The sequence below is a fragment of the Marmota flaviventris genome, chromosome 8, assembly GCF_047511675.1.
Source record: "Marmota flaviventris isolate mMarFla1 chromosome 8, mMarFla1.hap1, whole genome shotgun sequence".
NCBI lineage: Eukaryota > Metazoa > Chordata > Mammalia > Rodentia > Sciuridae > Marmota > Marmota flaviventris.
Window position 1 is genome coordinate 66,388,517 of NC_092505.1, and position 13,515 is coordinate 66,402,031.

Here is a 13,515-nt window from a genome sequence, read left to right on the forward strand (position 1 = left end):
TCACTCGGCAGTTATTTTAGAAAACTACTAGAGAATTAAATCAAAGAAAGATGGCATGCAGCAAACATGCATGTCTATCTCTTGGTGGGCCCTGTACCGAAAAGATCTCCCATTGTTGTTCCTTCCCTTTTAAGAAGCCCCCCCCCCCACCTAATAGAAAGGAATCAATGCTTTGAAACTAGAAAACATTTCTGATATCAAGGGCAGTATGCACTGTTTAACTGAAGAATTCAGGTGACCAGTTACCAACACAAGGTATGCATAAACAGCATGTAGATGAGACACCTTGGTGACAAACAGGTCTTATTCCCCCAGGGAAGTAGTAGAGACATTCGACAACCCTGGAGAGAACTGATGCTTGGCTTCCTGTCCTCCCAGAACAGAACCTCAAGTTGAAGTTAGAGCCAGCCACAGGGCAGTCCAAACCTGCAATGAGTCATCCTTTGGACCAGGAATACCTTTCTGGCTTAGCCTTCTCACTGGCTCAAACACAAGACCCTGGAAACCAATAGAGAACTGGATCAATTGAGGGATACTCCATATTCCAATGGACTGGAGACCCTATTTCCATATTCCATTCACTACCACAAGTCACTGGGGAGATTCTGACCTTAAGCACATGAAACATGCTTTCTTCCCTTGGACTTAAGCTTTTTAAAAGTCTCATTTGGGAAAAATGCAACTGAAGGCCCTGTAATGTTATCCCAATGGCCCTGTGAGGAAGGAAAAGAAAAAAAGAAGCCCTCCTCCTCTTACTCTCTTCACTACCACTGCCCAGGGGCCATCCCAACAGGAAATTCTTCAAAGAATTCTACCCTGGATCAACAACTTCAACCCTAGGTTAAATAAACAAATCAGCATTTAGCCAAAGCTCTGTCCTCCTGCAGAAGGTCATTCAACTCAATGACGGTTGTGGCAAAGTCCACCAGGTCCACGAAGTCAGACGTGATGATGTTGACACCCATGGCACCAGGCTTCTGAGTTTTCACCCAGTCCAGGATGGCAGGAAGATTCCTACATAGAGGAAAGTGTTGGGAGAAGAGAGGAAAGACCCGAGAGTTTAGAAGGACTTCTCTAGAAAAGGAAACACAACATTTCCATCAATATAACAAAAGTATGTTAATAAAGCACAAGCCCCCAGGGCTAAGTCCATTTAAGCTTATATCTCCAGCAAGGATGAAGCTGTCTCTAATCCATCAGAAAATTAAATTTTCCAGGGTTTCTTTGATAGAAGAGGAGATTATTTGTCCCAAGCATCAAAGGGATACCCATGTCAATAGGACCTTGAAACATTAAGCTCAAGAGTCTAATTATTGCTGGGTTCTTTGATTTTTTATTATAACAAAAATTTCAAACATATGCAACATTGAAAGAATTTTACAGTAAGTAAATATATCCACCACCCATAATTTACCACTAAAATTTTTCTATACTTGCCTGCCACCTATCTATTCATCAACCAACACTATCCTTCCATCAATCCAGCTGTTTTTCACATAATTGAATGCAAACATTTATACACATCCCCTAAATGTTTCAGCAAAAATATGATTAAATAGGAGTCTCCATGTGTTTCTAGTTTTCTTGAAATAAAGATTACATCCAATAAAATGTGCACATCTTAAGTGTGCACTTGCTGAGTTTTGACAACCATATATAAATGACCCAAACTCATAACTCTATAGAGCATTACCAACACTCCAGAAAGTTCTCACATGCCCTTTCCCAGTCAATTCCTGCTTCATTCCCTCAGAGGCAACAACTTGTATTGATTTTTTTCCATGATAGATGATATTTACCTATTCTAAACTTCATGTTAACCATACAATGTGTATTCTTTTGTATGAGCTTCTTTTATTCAGCATAATGGTATTCAAACTCATCCATGGCATTGCATGGATCTCTATTTTTTTTTATTTTGTGGGTTTTTTTTTTTTTTCACCAGGGATTGAACTCAGGGCACTCAACCACTGAGCCACATCCACATCCCAAGCCCTATTCTGTATTTTATTCAGAGACAGGGTCTCACTAAGTTGCTTAGCACCTCACTGTTGCTGAGGCTGACTTTGAACCCACGATCCTCCTGCCTCAGCCTCCTGAGCTGCTGGGATTACAGGCATGCGCCACCATGCGTGGAGGGATCTGTATTTTTTATTTCTTAAATACTGCATACTATTTCACATAATGAACATAACACAGTTTGTCCATTTTTCTATTGATGAATACACGAGCTGTTTCCAATTTTTAGTTGTTATGAATAAAACTGTTATGGGAATTCTTCTATAAGGCTTTTTATGGACATTTGTTTTCATTTCTCTCAGTTAAATACCAAGGCATGGGATTACTGTATTATAAGGCTTGTTTACATTTAGCATTATGAGAAACTATAAGACTTGTTCCTAAGAGATTGTGCATGTGGATGCTGCCTCATATCCTTCCTCAAATTTGGTGCTATCTTTTAATTTTAGTCATTCTAGTGAATATGTAGTGACATCTCACAGTGTTATAATTTGCATCTTTCTGATGAATAATGGTATTGAGCAGTTTGTCATGTGCTTATTGACCATTCATGAAGTAGCTATTCGATTCTTTTACTAACATTTTTCACTTTTTGAACATGTTCAGCTACTGAAATTACTTATATGTCCTAGGTTCTAGTCTGTTAGATTTTTTTTTTATTATCAACAAAATATCTTAAAATGCTTTCAACCAATCTCTATTATATTTCATTCTTTTTTTTTTTTGCTTTTTAAAAAAATTTATATATGACAGCGGAATGCATTATAATTCTTATTACACATATAGAGCACAACTTTTCATATCTCTAGTTGTATACACAGTATATTCACACCAATTCGTGTCTTCATACATGTACTTTGGATAATAATGTAAATCACATTCCACCATCATTTATAACCCCATGCCCCACCGCCTTCTCCTCCAACCCCTCTGCCCTATCTAGAGTTTGTCTATTCCTCCCATGCTCCCTCTCCCTATCCCACTATGAATCAGCCTCCTTGTATCAAAGAAAACATTTGGCATTTGTTTTGGGGGGATTGGCTAATTTCACTTAGCATTATCTTCTCTAACTCCATCCATTTGCCTGCACATGCCATGACTTTATTCTCTTTTATTGTTGAGTAATATTCCATTGCCACTTTTTTTTTTTTTATCCATTCATCTATTGAAGGGCATCTAGGTTGGTTCCACAGTTTAGCTATTGTGAATTGTGCTGCTATAAATAGGAGTCTCCATGTGTTTCCAGTTTTCAGAGGAAAGTGCTGTGAGAAGAGAGGATGTGACTGTGTCTCTGTAGTATGCTGTTTTTAAGCCTTTTGGGTATAGACTGAGGAGAGGGATAGCTGGGTCAAATGGTGATTCCATTCCCAATTTTCCAAGAAATCTCCATGCTTTCCATATTGGCTGCACCAGTTTTCAGTCTTACCAGCAACGTATGAGTGTACCTTTTTCCCTACATCCTCACCAACATAATAAAAAATGTTGATAATAAAAAAATGTTGCTTGTCTTCATAATAACTGCCATTCTGACTGGAGTGAGATGAAATCTTAGAGTAGTTTTTATTTGCATTTCTCTAATTGCTAGAGATGATAAACATTATTTCATATATTTGTTTATTTTCTCCCATCCTGTAGCTTGCTTTTGTCTCAATGACACATTCGGATGAGTGGAATTCCTTAATTTTGATAGAATCAAACTTACCAATTTGTTCTTTTATAATTTCTGAGATCTAAGAAATCTTCACTTACTCCTCATTCAAAAAGATATCCTATGTTTTCTTCTAAAAGCTTTATGAGTTCAGGTCTAAGGTCCATCTCAGGTTAATTTTTGTGTATAGCATAAAGTAGGAGTCAAAGTTCACTTTTTCCACACAGATAGACAGTTATCCTGTCACTACATGTGGCTTCCTGATAGACTGATATCTAATCAGTTGCCTCATGAACAGTCTGCTGGTGCCATTTTCGAGACCGAAGGCTTCCTATATTACACCCTGAAGTTTTGCCCAGAGCTCAATTTAGTGACATTTAAAACAAAATTCAGTGTGATGGTTTCTACATTAGTAGTAAATGTGAACTACCATGGGCACTATAGAGGAGAAAGCCGTAGAGTGCACTCGTAATTTTTCATCATGATAAAAACAGCTCCACTAAATCCTCAATGGGTTGAAAATGACTAGAGGGAGATAGAAACTGGTGTGTACCTTTGGTGAAGGGACCAGAAATTTTTTAGGAAGATTTGCTTTAGGTCAAAAATTGAGAATAAGTGAAGTATTATATTAACTCATCTCTTTCTCTTCTTTTGGTCACACTCTTTGGTTGTCAATTTTTCCCTTCCATTTCTTTCAGAATACATCTAAAGCCACCCTCCCTCCTTTAGGAATACATCTAACTTCTCAGTCTTCTAGAAAGACAATGTTATTACAGCCTTGGTAGATTTTTTTTCCCCTTCCCCTCTTGCTTTTCCTCTTACCATAATGCCTATAATCAGTCCTGGATCTCTTCTCTTAATCAGTGGACTCTACTATCAACTCAAATCAATTTACATTTTATATTTTGTAGCAGATTATGACTTAATAGACTACCCTCCCAAGAATGCTCCCAGTTTTAGCTGGGATTCTTGAGAACTTCATAATCTCAATATGACCTTAACTTGTTGAATTTTGCTGTCCTTCAGCCTCTTCCTTGTAAAGCAGTGGTAATAATGCTCTCAGACAGATTTGGGGATAGAGATTAAGTAAAATAATACATATAAAGTGTTTAGTGCAGTACCTGGGATACATTAAGTAGCATGTAAGCAACTGGCAAAAGAAAAAGAATCATGAATAAGAGTATAAGGTAGAGATATTTGGGAGCTGGAAATAAAAAAAAAGCCTTCAAAAAGTCATCTTTTGTTGTTTAGGCAACAAAATGTTATGATCTGAGTGTTAGGGGCTGCAAATACTGACCTCTTTTGGAGACAGAGTTCACAAATATCTAGTGGCCCACGTGAAAAACCTGCTAGTACTCATGGTAAGAGGCATTCAGACTTCTTTTCAAAACAAAAGAACAAAACAAAACAAAACAAAAACCCCTAGTCTGTTAAAGTATGAGGTGCAAGTGCCATCTGCTGGCTGTCTTGGGAATGAACAGAATTGAAGGCCTGGATGCAACCCCAGCCAATAGCAGCCAGAGCCAAACCTTGAGGGATCCCTGTTAGTCTGAGCAGAGAAATGTGGGGAGGGTGTGAATCTGGTCTCCAGGAAAAAAGAGCTCTGCGTCCATTGCGGGTCAGTCTTCCCTAAGGCACCGATAAAATAATTGGGATTATGTGTAGAGAAAAGGACATGTAGAATCCACTGGAAAGAGGAGCCACTTTATTTTCTTAACTCCTGGCACTTCCCAGGATGAGAGGGCCATGAACAAGGCTGACAGATATTGCTGACAGCCCCTCAGGCTACAATCCCCTCAAGGTGCAAAACAGTAAGCTTAAAACTTGCCCTTGGCTTTGGGGCTCACTCTAGGACAAGGCTGGTTCACACTGCCTTCCTGGGTTTCTTTACAACCAGGGATGGCATACCTATTCTATGCCAGGCACTGTGGTAGGCATTTCCAGGTTAGGATAATAATCTTGTGGGGTTCTATTAATCCCTTTTAAATGGTGAGATAAACCACAGCCCAGAGAACTTGTACAAGGCCACACTATTATTGCCAAGGGACGGCATGAGTTTGCTAAGGTTTCCCTAATAAAATCTATGCTAGGTGGCTTCAACAACTAGAGCATATTTTCTTTTATTCCAGAAGTTGGAAGTCCAAGATCAAGGAGCCAGCAGGTCTGGTCTCTTCTGAGGCCTCTCTGCTTGGTTTGTAGATGACCACCTTTTCACATTTCCTATGCCTGAACACATCCCTGGTGTCTACATTTTCTCTTCCTTTAATGACAACAGTGAGATTGGATTAGGGCCTGTCCTAATTATCTCTATAAAAGGCCCTTCTCCCAATATAGTCACATTCTAAGGAAGCATGGTGACAGCTTCAATATATAAATTTGGGGGTTAAGGGCATAATTCAGCCCACAGCAGGGACCAATGTAGGCTCCAGTCTCAGGCCCTCTGATTTCAGTCCATGTCACCTTCTTGAGTTCCATGGCTGCTCTATCTTCAAGCTTAGGCAAAACTCATTTTTTTTTCTGATTTCAGGGGGAGTGCTAGGAATCTGAATTTTAGATTTCTATGAGTCTGGTGGAAAGTACCATAAAAATTCAGTTTTTGTGGATTCCTTCTAGGGTGATGAACCAAGGTGTATAAGATCTCATGTCCAAAGCTTGCTGAAGGCTTTATTGGGGTCCCATGGGTGGGGGTTATCTCCCTGCCAAGAAAACCACCTCTGCATGTGTAGAATAATGCAGCTTGTCTTCTTCCCCCTGGTTTGAGATGATAACCCGTGCTTAGGGTCAGCTGAAGCACCCCTATTCTTTTATACCTTAGGATAGACACTCTGAGTGCTGATGCTCAGGGGAGGGACAGATGTTTGCTCAGTAATTTAGAGGAGATGACAACCACATGCTGTGCTGGCATCTGGGAACACATTCCTGACCAGACCTGCATTTCTTCCTTTGGTTGATGAGCAGGCATAGGAATGCATGATCACACCCATGATATTCTTGTGATGAACAGGGATTAAGATGCCAAAGTATCTTTCCAAGATCAGGGATCTCAGCCTGCTACCAGTTGGACAAGAGCTCTGGCACACTGAAAGATCTTGGCCTTGGGCACATGCCACTATCATTACCACCAAACAAGGAGCTTGGGATTCATTTGCAGGCATACTAAAGTGCTAAGAATTAACAAATATAAAAATCATGGTGAAATTGAGGGTTAACGGTTGTAAACAAGGAGATCTGACCAGATTCAGGTACTAAGAAGACAAAAAGCCTGTGGATCAGAAAAGAACAGGGCAATAAAATGTGCTATATCCATGGCAGTGTGGCACACTGGAGAGGGTGGTGGTGCAATGACCAGAGTACAAGATGTGTGGGTCACCTAGAGCCACTGGATTCCACCTTAAGTGGGGATGATGAAGTGCTTTAGAGAATGTGTCCTCTGGAGCCTGGCTTGGGTTTAAAAACCAAATGAAGTCACATGCAAAAAAGGCATTTCATACTCAGGAAACAGTAAAAAGATCTAACTTACGCTGATTTTTAAATAGTCCTTCCTCTCTTACTAGTACAGCTTTCTGTACAGATTTTTATTATACTGATTTTTCACATTTCTAAGTAGAAATGTTCATACTAGTGTTTTCTGTGAGACTGAGAATTAATTCCACAAGGCAGAGACTGTTATTCATCTTGTACATTCACACCTACTTCCTCTTAGGTACTCAGTTTGTTGTATGAATAAGTAAATAATGTTAATCTACAAGTTTACTAAAGATATGAGGAAAATGGTGCAAGTTCATGATATATGTTATTTTTTAAAATTTATAATTCTGAATCCTCCAAAGAGATATCACACTGGATTGTTTGGTTCGAGCCAAGTACATAAATTCTAAGTTAAGAGTTATAGTCACACCGAAAGGGGTTTCTGGTTCTGTCCATAGTCTACAAAATCAGGAGCTTTCACCAAGAAAGAAAACTGCAGGTACTTCTTACTCTCTAAATTCCTGATTTACTGTTATCTGAACTCATGCTCTCCAAGCTCAGAAACAAACAAATAGGGACAAGTGTTGAATGAATATTTCTCTATTTGAAATCTGAACTCACCATACGGAACTCAGGAACCAAACTGATTCTTGTGAATATCTTTTGTTACCCAAACATATTAGCTGGAATTGTGAGGGATACCCTATTGTTCAAATGTATTATTTACATATTACATATGTATTATTTATATATATATATAAATAATTATATATATTATAAATAATATTATTATATTATTATAAATAATATTATTATAAATATAAATGTATTTTATATATATTATATAATATATATAAAATACATTTATATGTAAGGGAGGGAGAAGAACAAATTCTTGATGGGCCACACCTGAATTCCTAGCACTCAGCAGAGTGGTTTGTGATTCATACCACTTAAATGAGTGAGTACCTGGGCTAACAGGGCAGGGGCAGGGACATGATGAGGCCAGATGTCAGAAGAGATCAGACAGTGGCGTTGACTCAAAGTGGGTTGCTTTAGTATCAAAATGTAGAGAGTATTTGTGGAATAATGTGTACATTTTAATGAAATGTTTAGGGTTCTTTTGGGCACTATTAATGCAATCCCCTTCAAATTCACACCTTATTTCCAACACTTGGTGTTTTAAAAATTTTTTTTTAATCTCTGAAGTTTTACTTCCATGTATTCAGAAGAGAATCAAGGTAAATATTCTTTAAAAACCTAACACATGGGGTAGAAGCAAACTCTTACCTATGAACCAGGGTGTTCTTGAGGCCCCCCACAAGGCCTCGGGCGATGGTCTTCACTCTAGGGGTAAGAATTGCCTGGGAGACATGGAAGGAGCCCTGGGGGGCACGCTCACTCAGGGTGGTCTCCAAGAAGAGGATTAGTTTTCTCACACTTGTGGTATTTGCCCAAGGTGCTGGAATCTTCTTTCCTGGCCACAAGAAGGAGTACTGCTTGTAGAAGGGACAGTGGTAGAAGATAAGAACCTGAAATGTTCAAAACCAAGAGAGGCAACTCATGAAAAAGCCGAATGCTAACTAACCCCTGGGATTTACTGGGAGGAAAGACAAATATATGTGGGAATGAAAAAATTGTTATGTACATACTTTAAAAAATCAATGAGCAAAGATTTACTGAGCACTTCTATATGACTGACTCAAAGATTCTTTTATTTTTTGTCATGAACAACTTTGGAAGTCTGGTAAAAATCACTGCCACCTTCTCAGAATTATAAATGAATATAAAACAAAATAAACAAGATCACAAAGGAAAATAAAATAGACAAGATGACAAAGGAAACCAATGATAAGAAAATAGACCTATGAATACATTAAATACATTTGTAATAAATAAATGCATACCCCTCCTGATAAATTCATTGAATAAAATATTTTATTGTGAGTCTAGTAAGTCTCACAATTTGAGTTAGTGATGAGCACAAGTGAGGTTTTAAGATAGCTGTAATAACTGAAATGTGAGATGGACTTCTATGGGGATAAAATAATAAAGCCAACACCATTGTGGGCCACTGCCTGTACTTATAAATGAATTTTCAGTTAAAGTTTAGTAAAAACAAATGTGTAATATTTTACCATCCAAATTCAGTCTTGTTAAATTATATCCACCCACATCCCCTTGGGAAATCTATGGACTTCAAGCTTGAAAACTCTCAGGTTGGGTTAGCTCATGTGGTCTAGAAGTTATGTTTCCTGTGTTCATGAAATTGACACCGAGCTCTTGGAGTTTCGATAAACACATTGAACTGATTTGTGAGTCTGTAGATTTTTAACTGTGTGCCCTGACTCTGAATGAAATCATGCCTCCCAGTGGAGGAAGGGAATGTGCCACTCGAGACAGGGATGACTTCCCAGAGGCAATGGGCCTCCAGTGGGACGGCTCACGATGGTGGTAATTTTGAAAATAATTAGCCAGCTACATCCACAGCATTAATTAGTTTCTGGGAGGCAGCTGTGGGACAGGGAATTGCTATTTCAATTGTCCCAATTCGGATCTCTGTGTAGGTTTCTAGAAGTAATATATTTCTTCCCATTTTGAGCTCCCATGATCTGCTAAAGGAAAGTTCTGGGCATGCAGGGTCCCTGGACTGCAGTCCTCAGATAGCTGGCCTGGAGCCCAATCCTCCAGGCACCCAAGAACAAGGGCTTTGCAGTCCATCATGTTTCCAGTGTACATTCAGCTGGTGACTAAGGTGTTGACTGACTGTCCCAGAGGCCCAGAGCCAGCGAGTGCCAGGCTGCATGCACTAAGCAGGGTCATGGCTTGCTGTTTTTAATGGTTTTGAATAATGCTGACTGGCTGTAAATGATGTCTGTGGTAAACACGCATTAATGAGGTTAATCACAGGCTCACGGTAAGCAGATTGCCTGAGAGATCGTGGAGGATTTCCTCCTGGCAGTGGTATAATTGGCAAGTTTGGAAGGCTGGGGACTCCCAGAAGAGCTGCCCTGGGCAGTGGACTGTAGGAGGGGGAGGAAGCTGTGCAGGCTTGTGTCAGGCCTGCCACAGGGTCTCCCCTTGACACCTGGCCCCTGAGCTAAGCATCCCAAAAGGACAGTGCTATCCTTTGTTCTGCCTTGAAAAGGTACAAACAGTACAAATTTTGCAAGGGGGCTTCATGCTTTTCCTCAAGTGCCCTGTTGAACAATCTGACCCTGAAGGTTTCAGGGGAATTTCTGCCCACAGTGGAGGCCAGCCTAGCAAATCAACTCTCATTCTACAAGATTTCAGGGGTGGAGTCTCTCGCCTGTACTTTGCATCCTCTTCCCCACCTCATTCTGCTGCAGTTTTCTCTGAAACACTTTACCCTACAGCTCAGCAGCTCATGTTCGGTTTTCCTCTTGAGACAGTTTTAAAAACCTCATTTCCTTTAAGAACTATTCCTTGATTGACCGCCTCTTACTCTGAGCATTTCTTTACTGGGGGCCTTGGGAGGCAGATTTATGCTATGTTCTACTTTTCATCTGATTTATTTTTAAAAAATCCCTTCCTATGCTACAGAGCATTCAAGGTAGTCTTATCTTGTGTTTGCATATTAATTGTTTTGTATTTACTAGAGTTGCCTATTCCTACCTTCTCCATGAGATCATAAATACTTTGGAGATGTACATTCAATCTTCTGATTCATTGTACCCTCCGACCCCATATGCATGCCTGTGAGCTGTGACATACCTGCATGTTGAATGTATGAAATTTGACTAGATCGTAGTACACTTTTTGATATTAAATTGCATAATAAAATACTCAGGGTTAAACACAAGGTAGGTCATTACATAATGAATATTTAGAGTCTGACCATATTTAAAGTGGGAGCCCAACCCAGCACAGGGAAAAGACTGGTAATCCTCCTTGAGACTTATTGTTTTAACTTTTAAAGACTCGGCACCGGTCACATGGGGAAGGAAGGAGCATAGGGGGATCCTGGGATTTAGACTGGTGACACTCTCCCCCTTTCTGATATGTCATCATAGACTCTGCATAACTTTAGGGGTATTTGAGGTTGGATGACACAGTTAATTTATCCCATTCTTAAAAACCACGATGGACTTTCCTTCTGCTGCTAGAAATTCACTGTTCACACTATTTGTTATTCCTGAAGATACTTCTAACTCCTGCAGGTTTGTAGTCAATTTAGTTTGCAATACATCAGCCATTCAGAATATGAGCAGGGTACAAAATCATGAACTTTTATTTGAACTCAAATTAACCTTACCTGAAACCCCATATCAAAACCTTTCCTTTTTTCTATTCTACTCTGGGACCCTCTGAAATTAGGGGCTTATTGATAAAGAAAAAGCATTTTATTAGCAAAACAGATGAGAGCAGTTGTGAAATGATCAGGGAGCATGAACAGCCCTCAGAGAGCAGCAGAAGCCATGGGAAGTCTGGAGCAGAAAGAACCTGTGATGGAATCCTGGCTCTTCACTCACCCACAATGTTTCCTCCAGCAAGTTGCTCAATATCCCTATGCCTCAGTTTCCTCATCTGTAAAATAGAATACTAATAAAATACCTATCTCATAGTGTTGTTAGGAGGATCATGTGAGTTAATCCATCTGCCTAGCACATAATAAAGGCTTAGGTGTTACTGCTATTATTACTATTATCTAGTGATGTGAAAGAGAAACTCTCCGGGGATCAAAATCTCTCCAGGTTGGTTGGATCTGTGACTTTCAATATATATAAACTTGGGTTTGGGGGAGAGATGTGATAAATATTTGGCAAAATATCACAAAAGTTTTAGTGAGGAAAAATGACTTAGACATATTTTAACAAATACTAAGATTTACCTCAATCAGCCTCTGTGGAGTCAAAACATTTAGCACTTGCCGTCAAGTCTTCTCATTGGTTTCCCCACTTCTGCCCTCTCCCCCCTGCCCCAGATGTTGTCCTAGCACAAGAATCGTAGGGATCCCATTAAGACCTGCATCAGGGCAAAGCTGTGCTCAGAACTCTCCCCTGTGGGACCACCGACTATCTCTCTGACCTCTTCCTGCTCTTCATTACCTGCTTATTAGCTTCTGTCCCTGTTTTTCCTCAAAGATATCAGGGACACTCCTGCTTCGAGGCCTCTGTGCTGGCTGCTTCCTCTGCCTCCAAAGACCCTCATGTTTTACTCCTTTGAATGCAACCTTTTCCATAAATCTTCACATAGATTGCCCTGCTCATCCTATGCAAAACTCAACCAACCCACCACACAGTCCTGGATCCCGGATACCATGCTGAGCTTCTCCTTTTCCACAGTTCTAATACCATGCTGAGCTTCTCCTTTTCCACAGTTCTTACCACTTTTCACCAACACATATTTATTACCTTTATTCTACGACCTATCTCTACCCACTTGAATGAAAGCTCCACTAGGGCAAGGATCACTGTCTGCTTACTCACTGATAAGAATGGTACCTGGTACATACTGGTATTCAATAAATATTTACAAATACAGGGGCTGGGGATGTGGCTCAAGTGGTAGCGTGCTTGCCTGGCATGCACGGGGCGCTGGGTTTGATCCTCAGCACCACATAAAACTAAAATAAAGATGTTGTGTCCACCGAAAACTAAAAAATAAAAATATTAAAAATTCTCTCTCTCTCTCAAAAAAATTTACAAATACATAATCTTTAACTTATTTTTAACTAAGTCTCTCCCTGAATTCAAAAACATCTGCCTCTCTTAAGGATGTTTTGCTTTTTGCATCTATTAGGCAAATAAGCAACTTTGCTTTAAGGTACTTGCTTTTTTTTTTTTTTAAGAGACTATATTATTGGTTGCTTGATGTGACTTAGATATGAGGTGCTCCCCCCAAAATTCATGTGTGAGACTATTTGAGACCATTCCATTTTAAGGTGGAATGGTTGTATGGTGAGAGTTATAACCTAACCAATGGATAAAAACATTGATAGGGATTACCTGGGTGGTAACTGTAGACAGGTAGGGTGTGGGCTGAAGGCAGGTTTCTGGGGATGTACCTTTGGAGTTTTTGTCCCTAGTGAATGGAGCTCTCTCTGCTTCCCATTGCCATATTCTAAGCTGCTTTTCCCCTATCACTCCTTTTTCCCATGATGCTCTGTTTCATCTTGGCCCCAGAGGTATAGAGTGCACCGGAATCTCTGAAACTGGGAGCCCCAAATAAACTTTTCCTTCTCTTTAACTATCAGGCCTTGGTCACAGTGATGAAAAAGCTCATTAAAACATTGTTCTTTCCCTGAAGCTCTTCCCTGCTGCTACCATCCATGAAACCAGAGTGGAATGTATCTGAGTCCCACTTCCTTTGCCTGATCGTGTCCCTCATGGTCTAGGTTTGGAGGCTCTTCTGGAAAC

The 13,515-nt window shown here is 39.9% G+C and overlaps 1 protein-coding gene across 1 annotated transcript in view; it reads right to left on the reverse strand.

The window, feature by feature from the left end:
* Window positions 1-150: 150 nt before the first annotated feature.
* The window catches only part of Plcxd2 (phosphatidylinositol specific phospholipase C X domain containing 2), a 41,259-nt gene continuing 27,894 nt past the window's right edge, over window positions 151-13,515 (reverse strand). The window contains exons 3-4 of the mRNA XM_027936177.2: window positions 8,426-8,667; window positions 151-1,014 (exon numbers count right to left, since the gene is read on the reverse strand). Of these exons, the coding sequence (XP_027791978.1) occupies window positions 855-1,014; window positions 8,426-8,667 (402 nt within the window). The 3' untranslated portion in view covers window positions 151-854. The remainder of the gene's footprint in view (window positions 1,015-8,425; window positions 8,668-13,515) is intronic.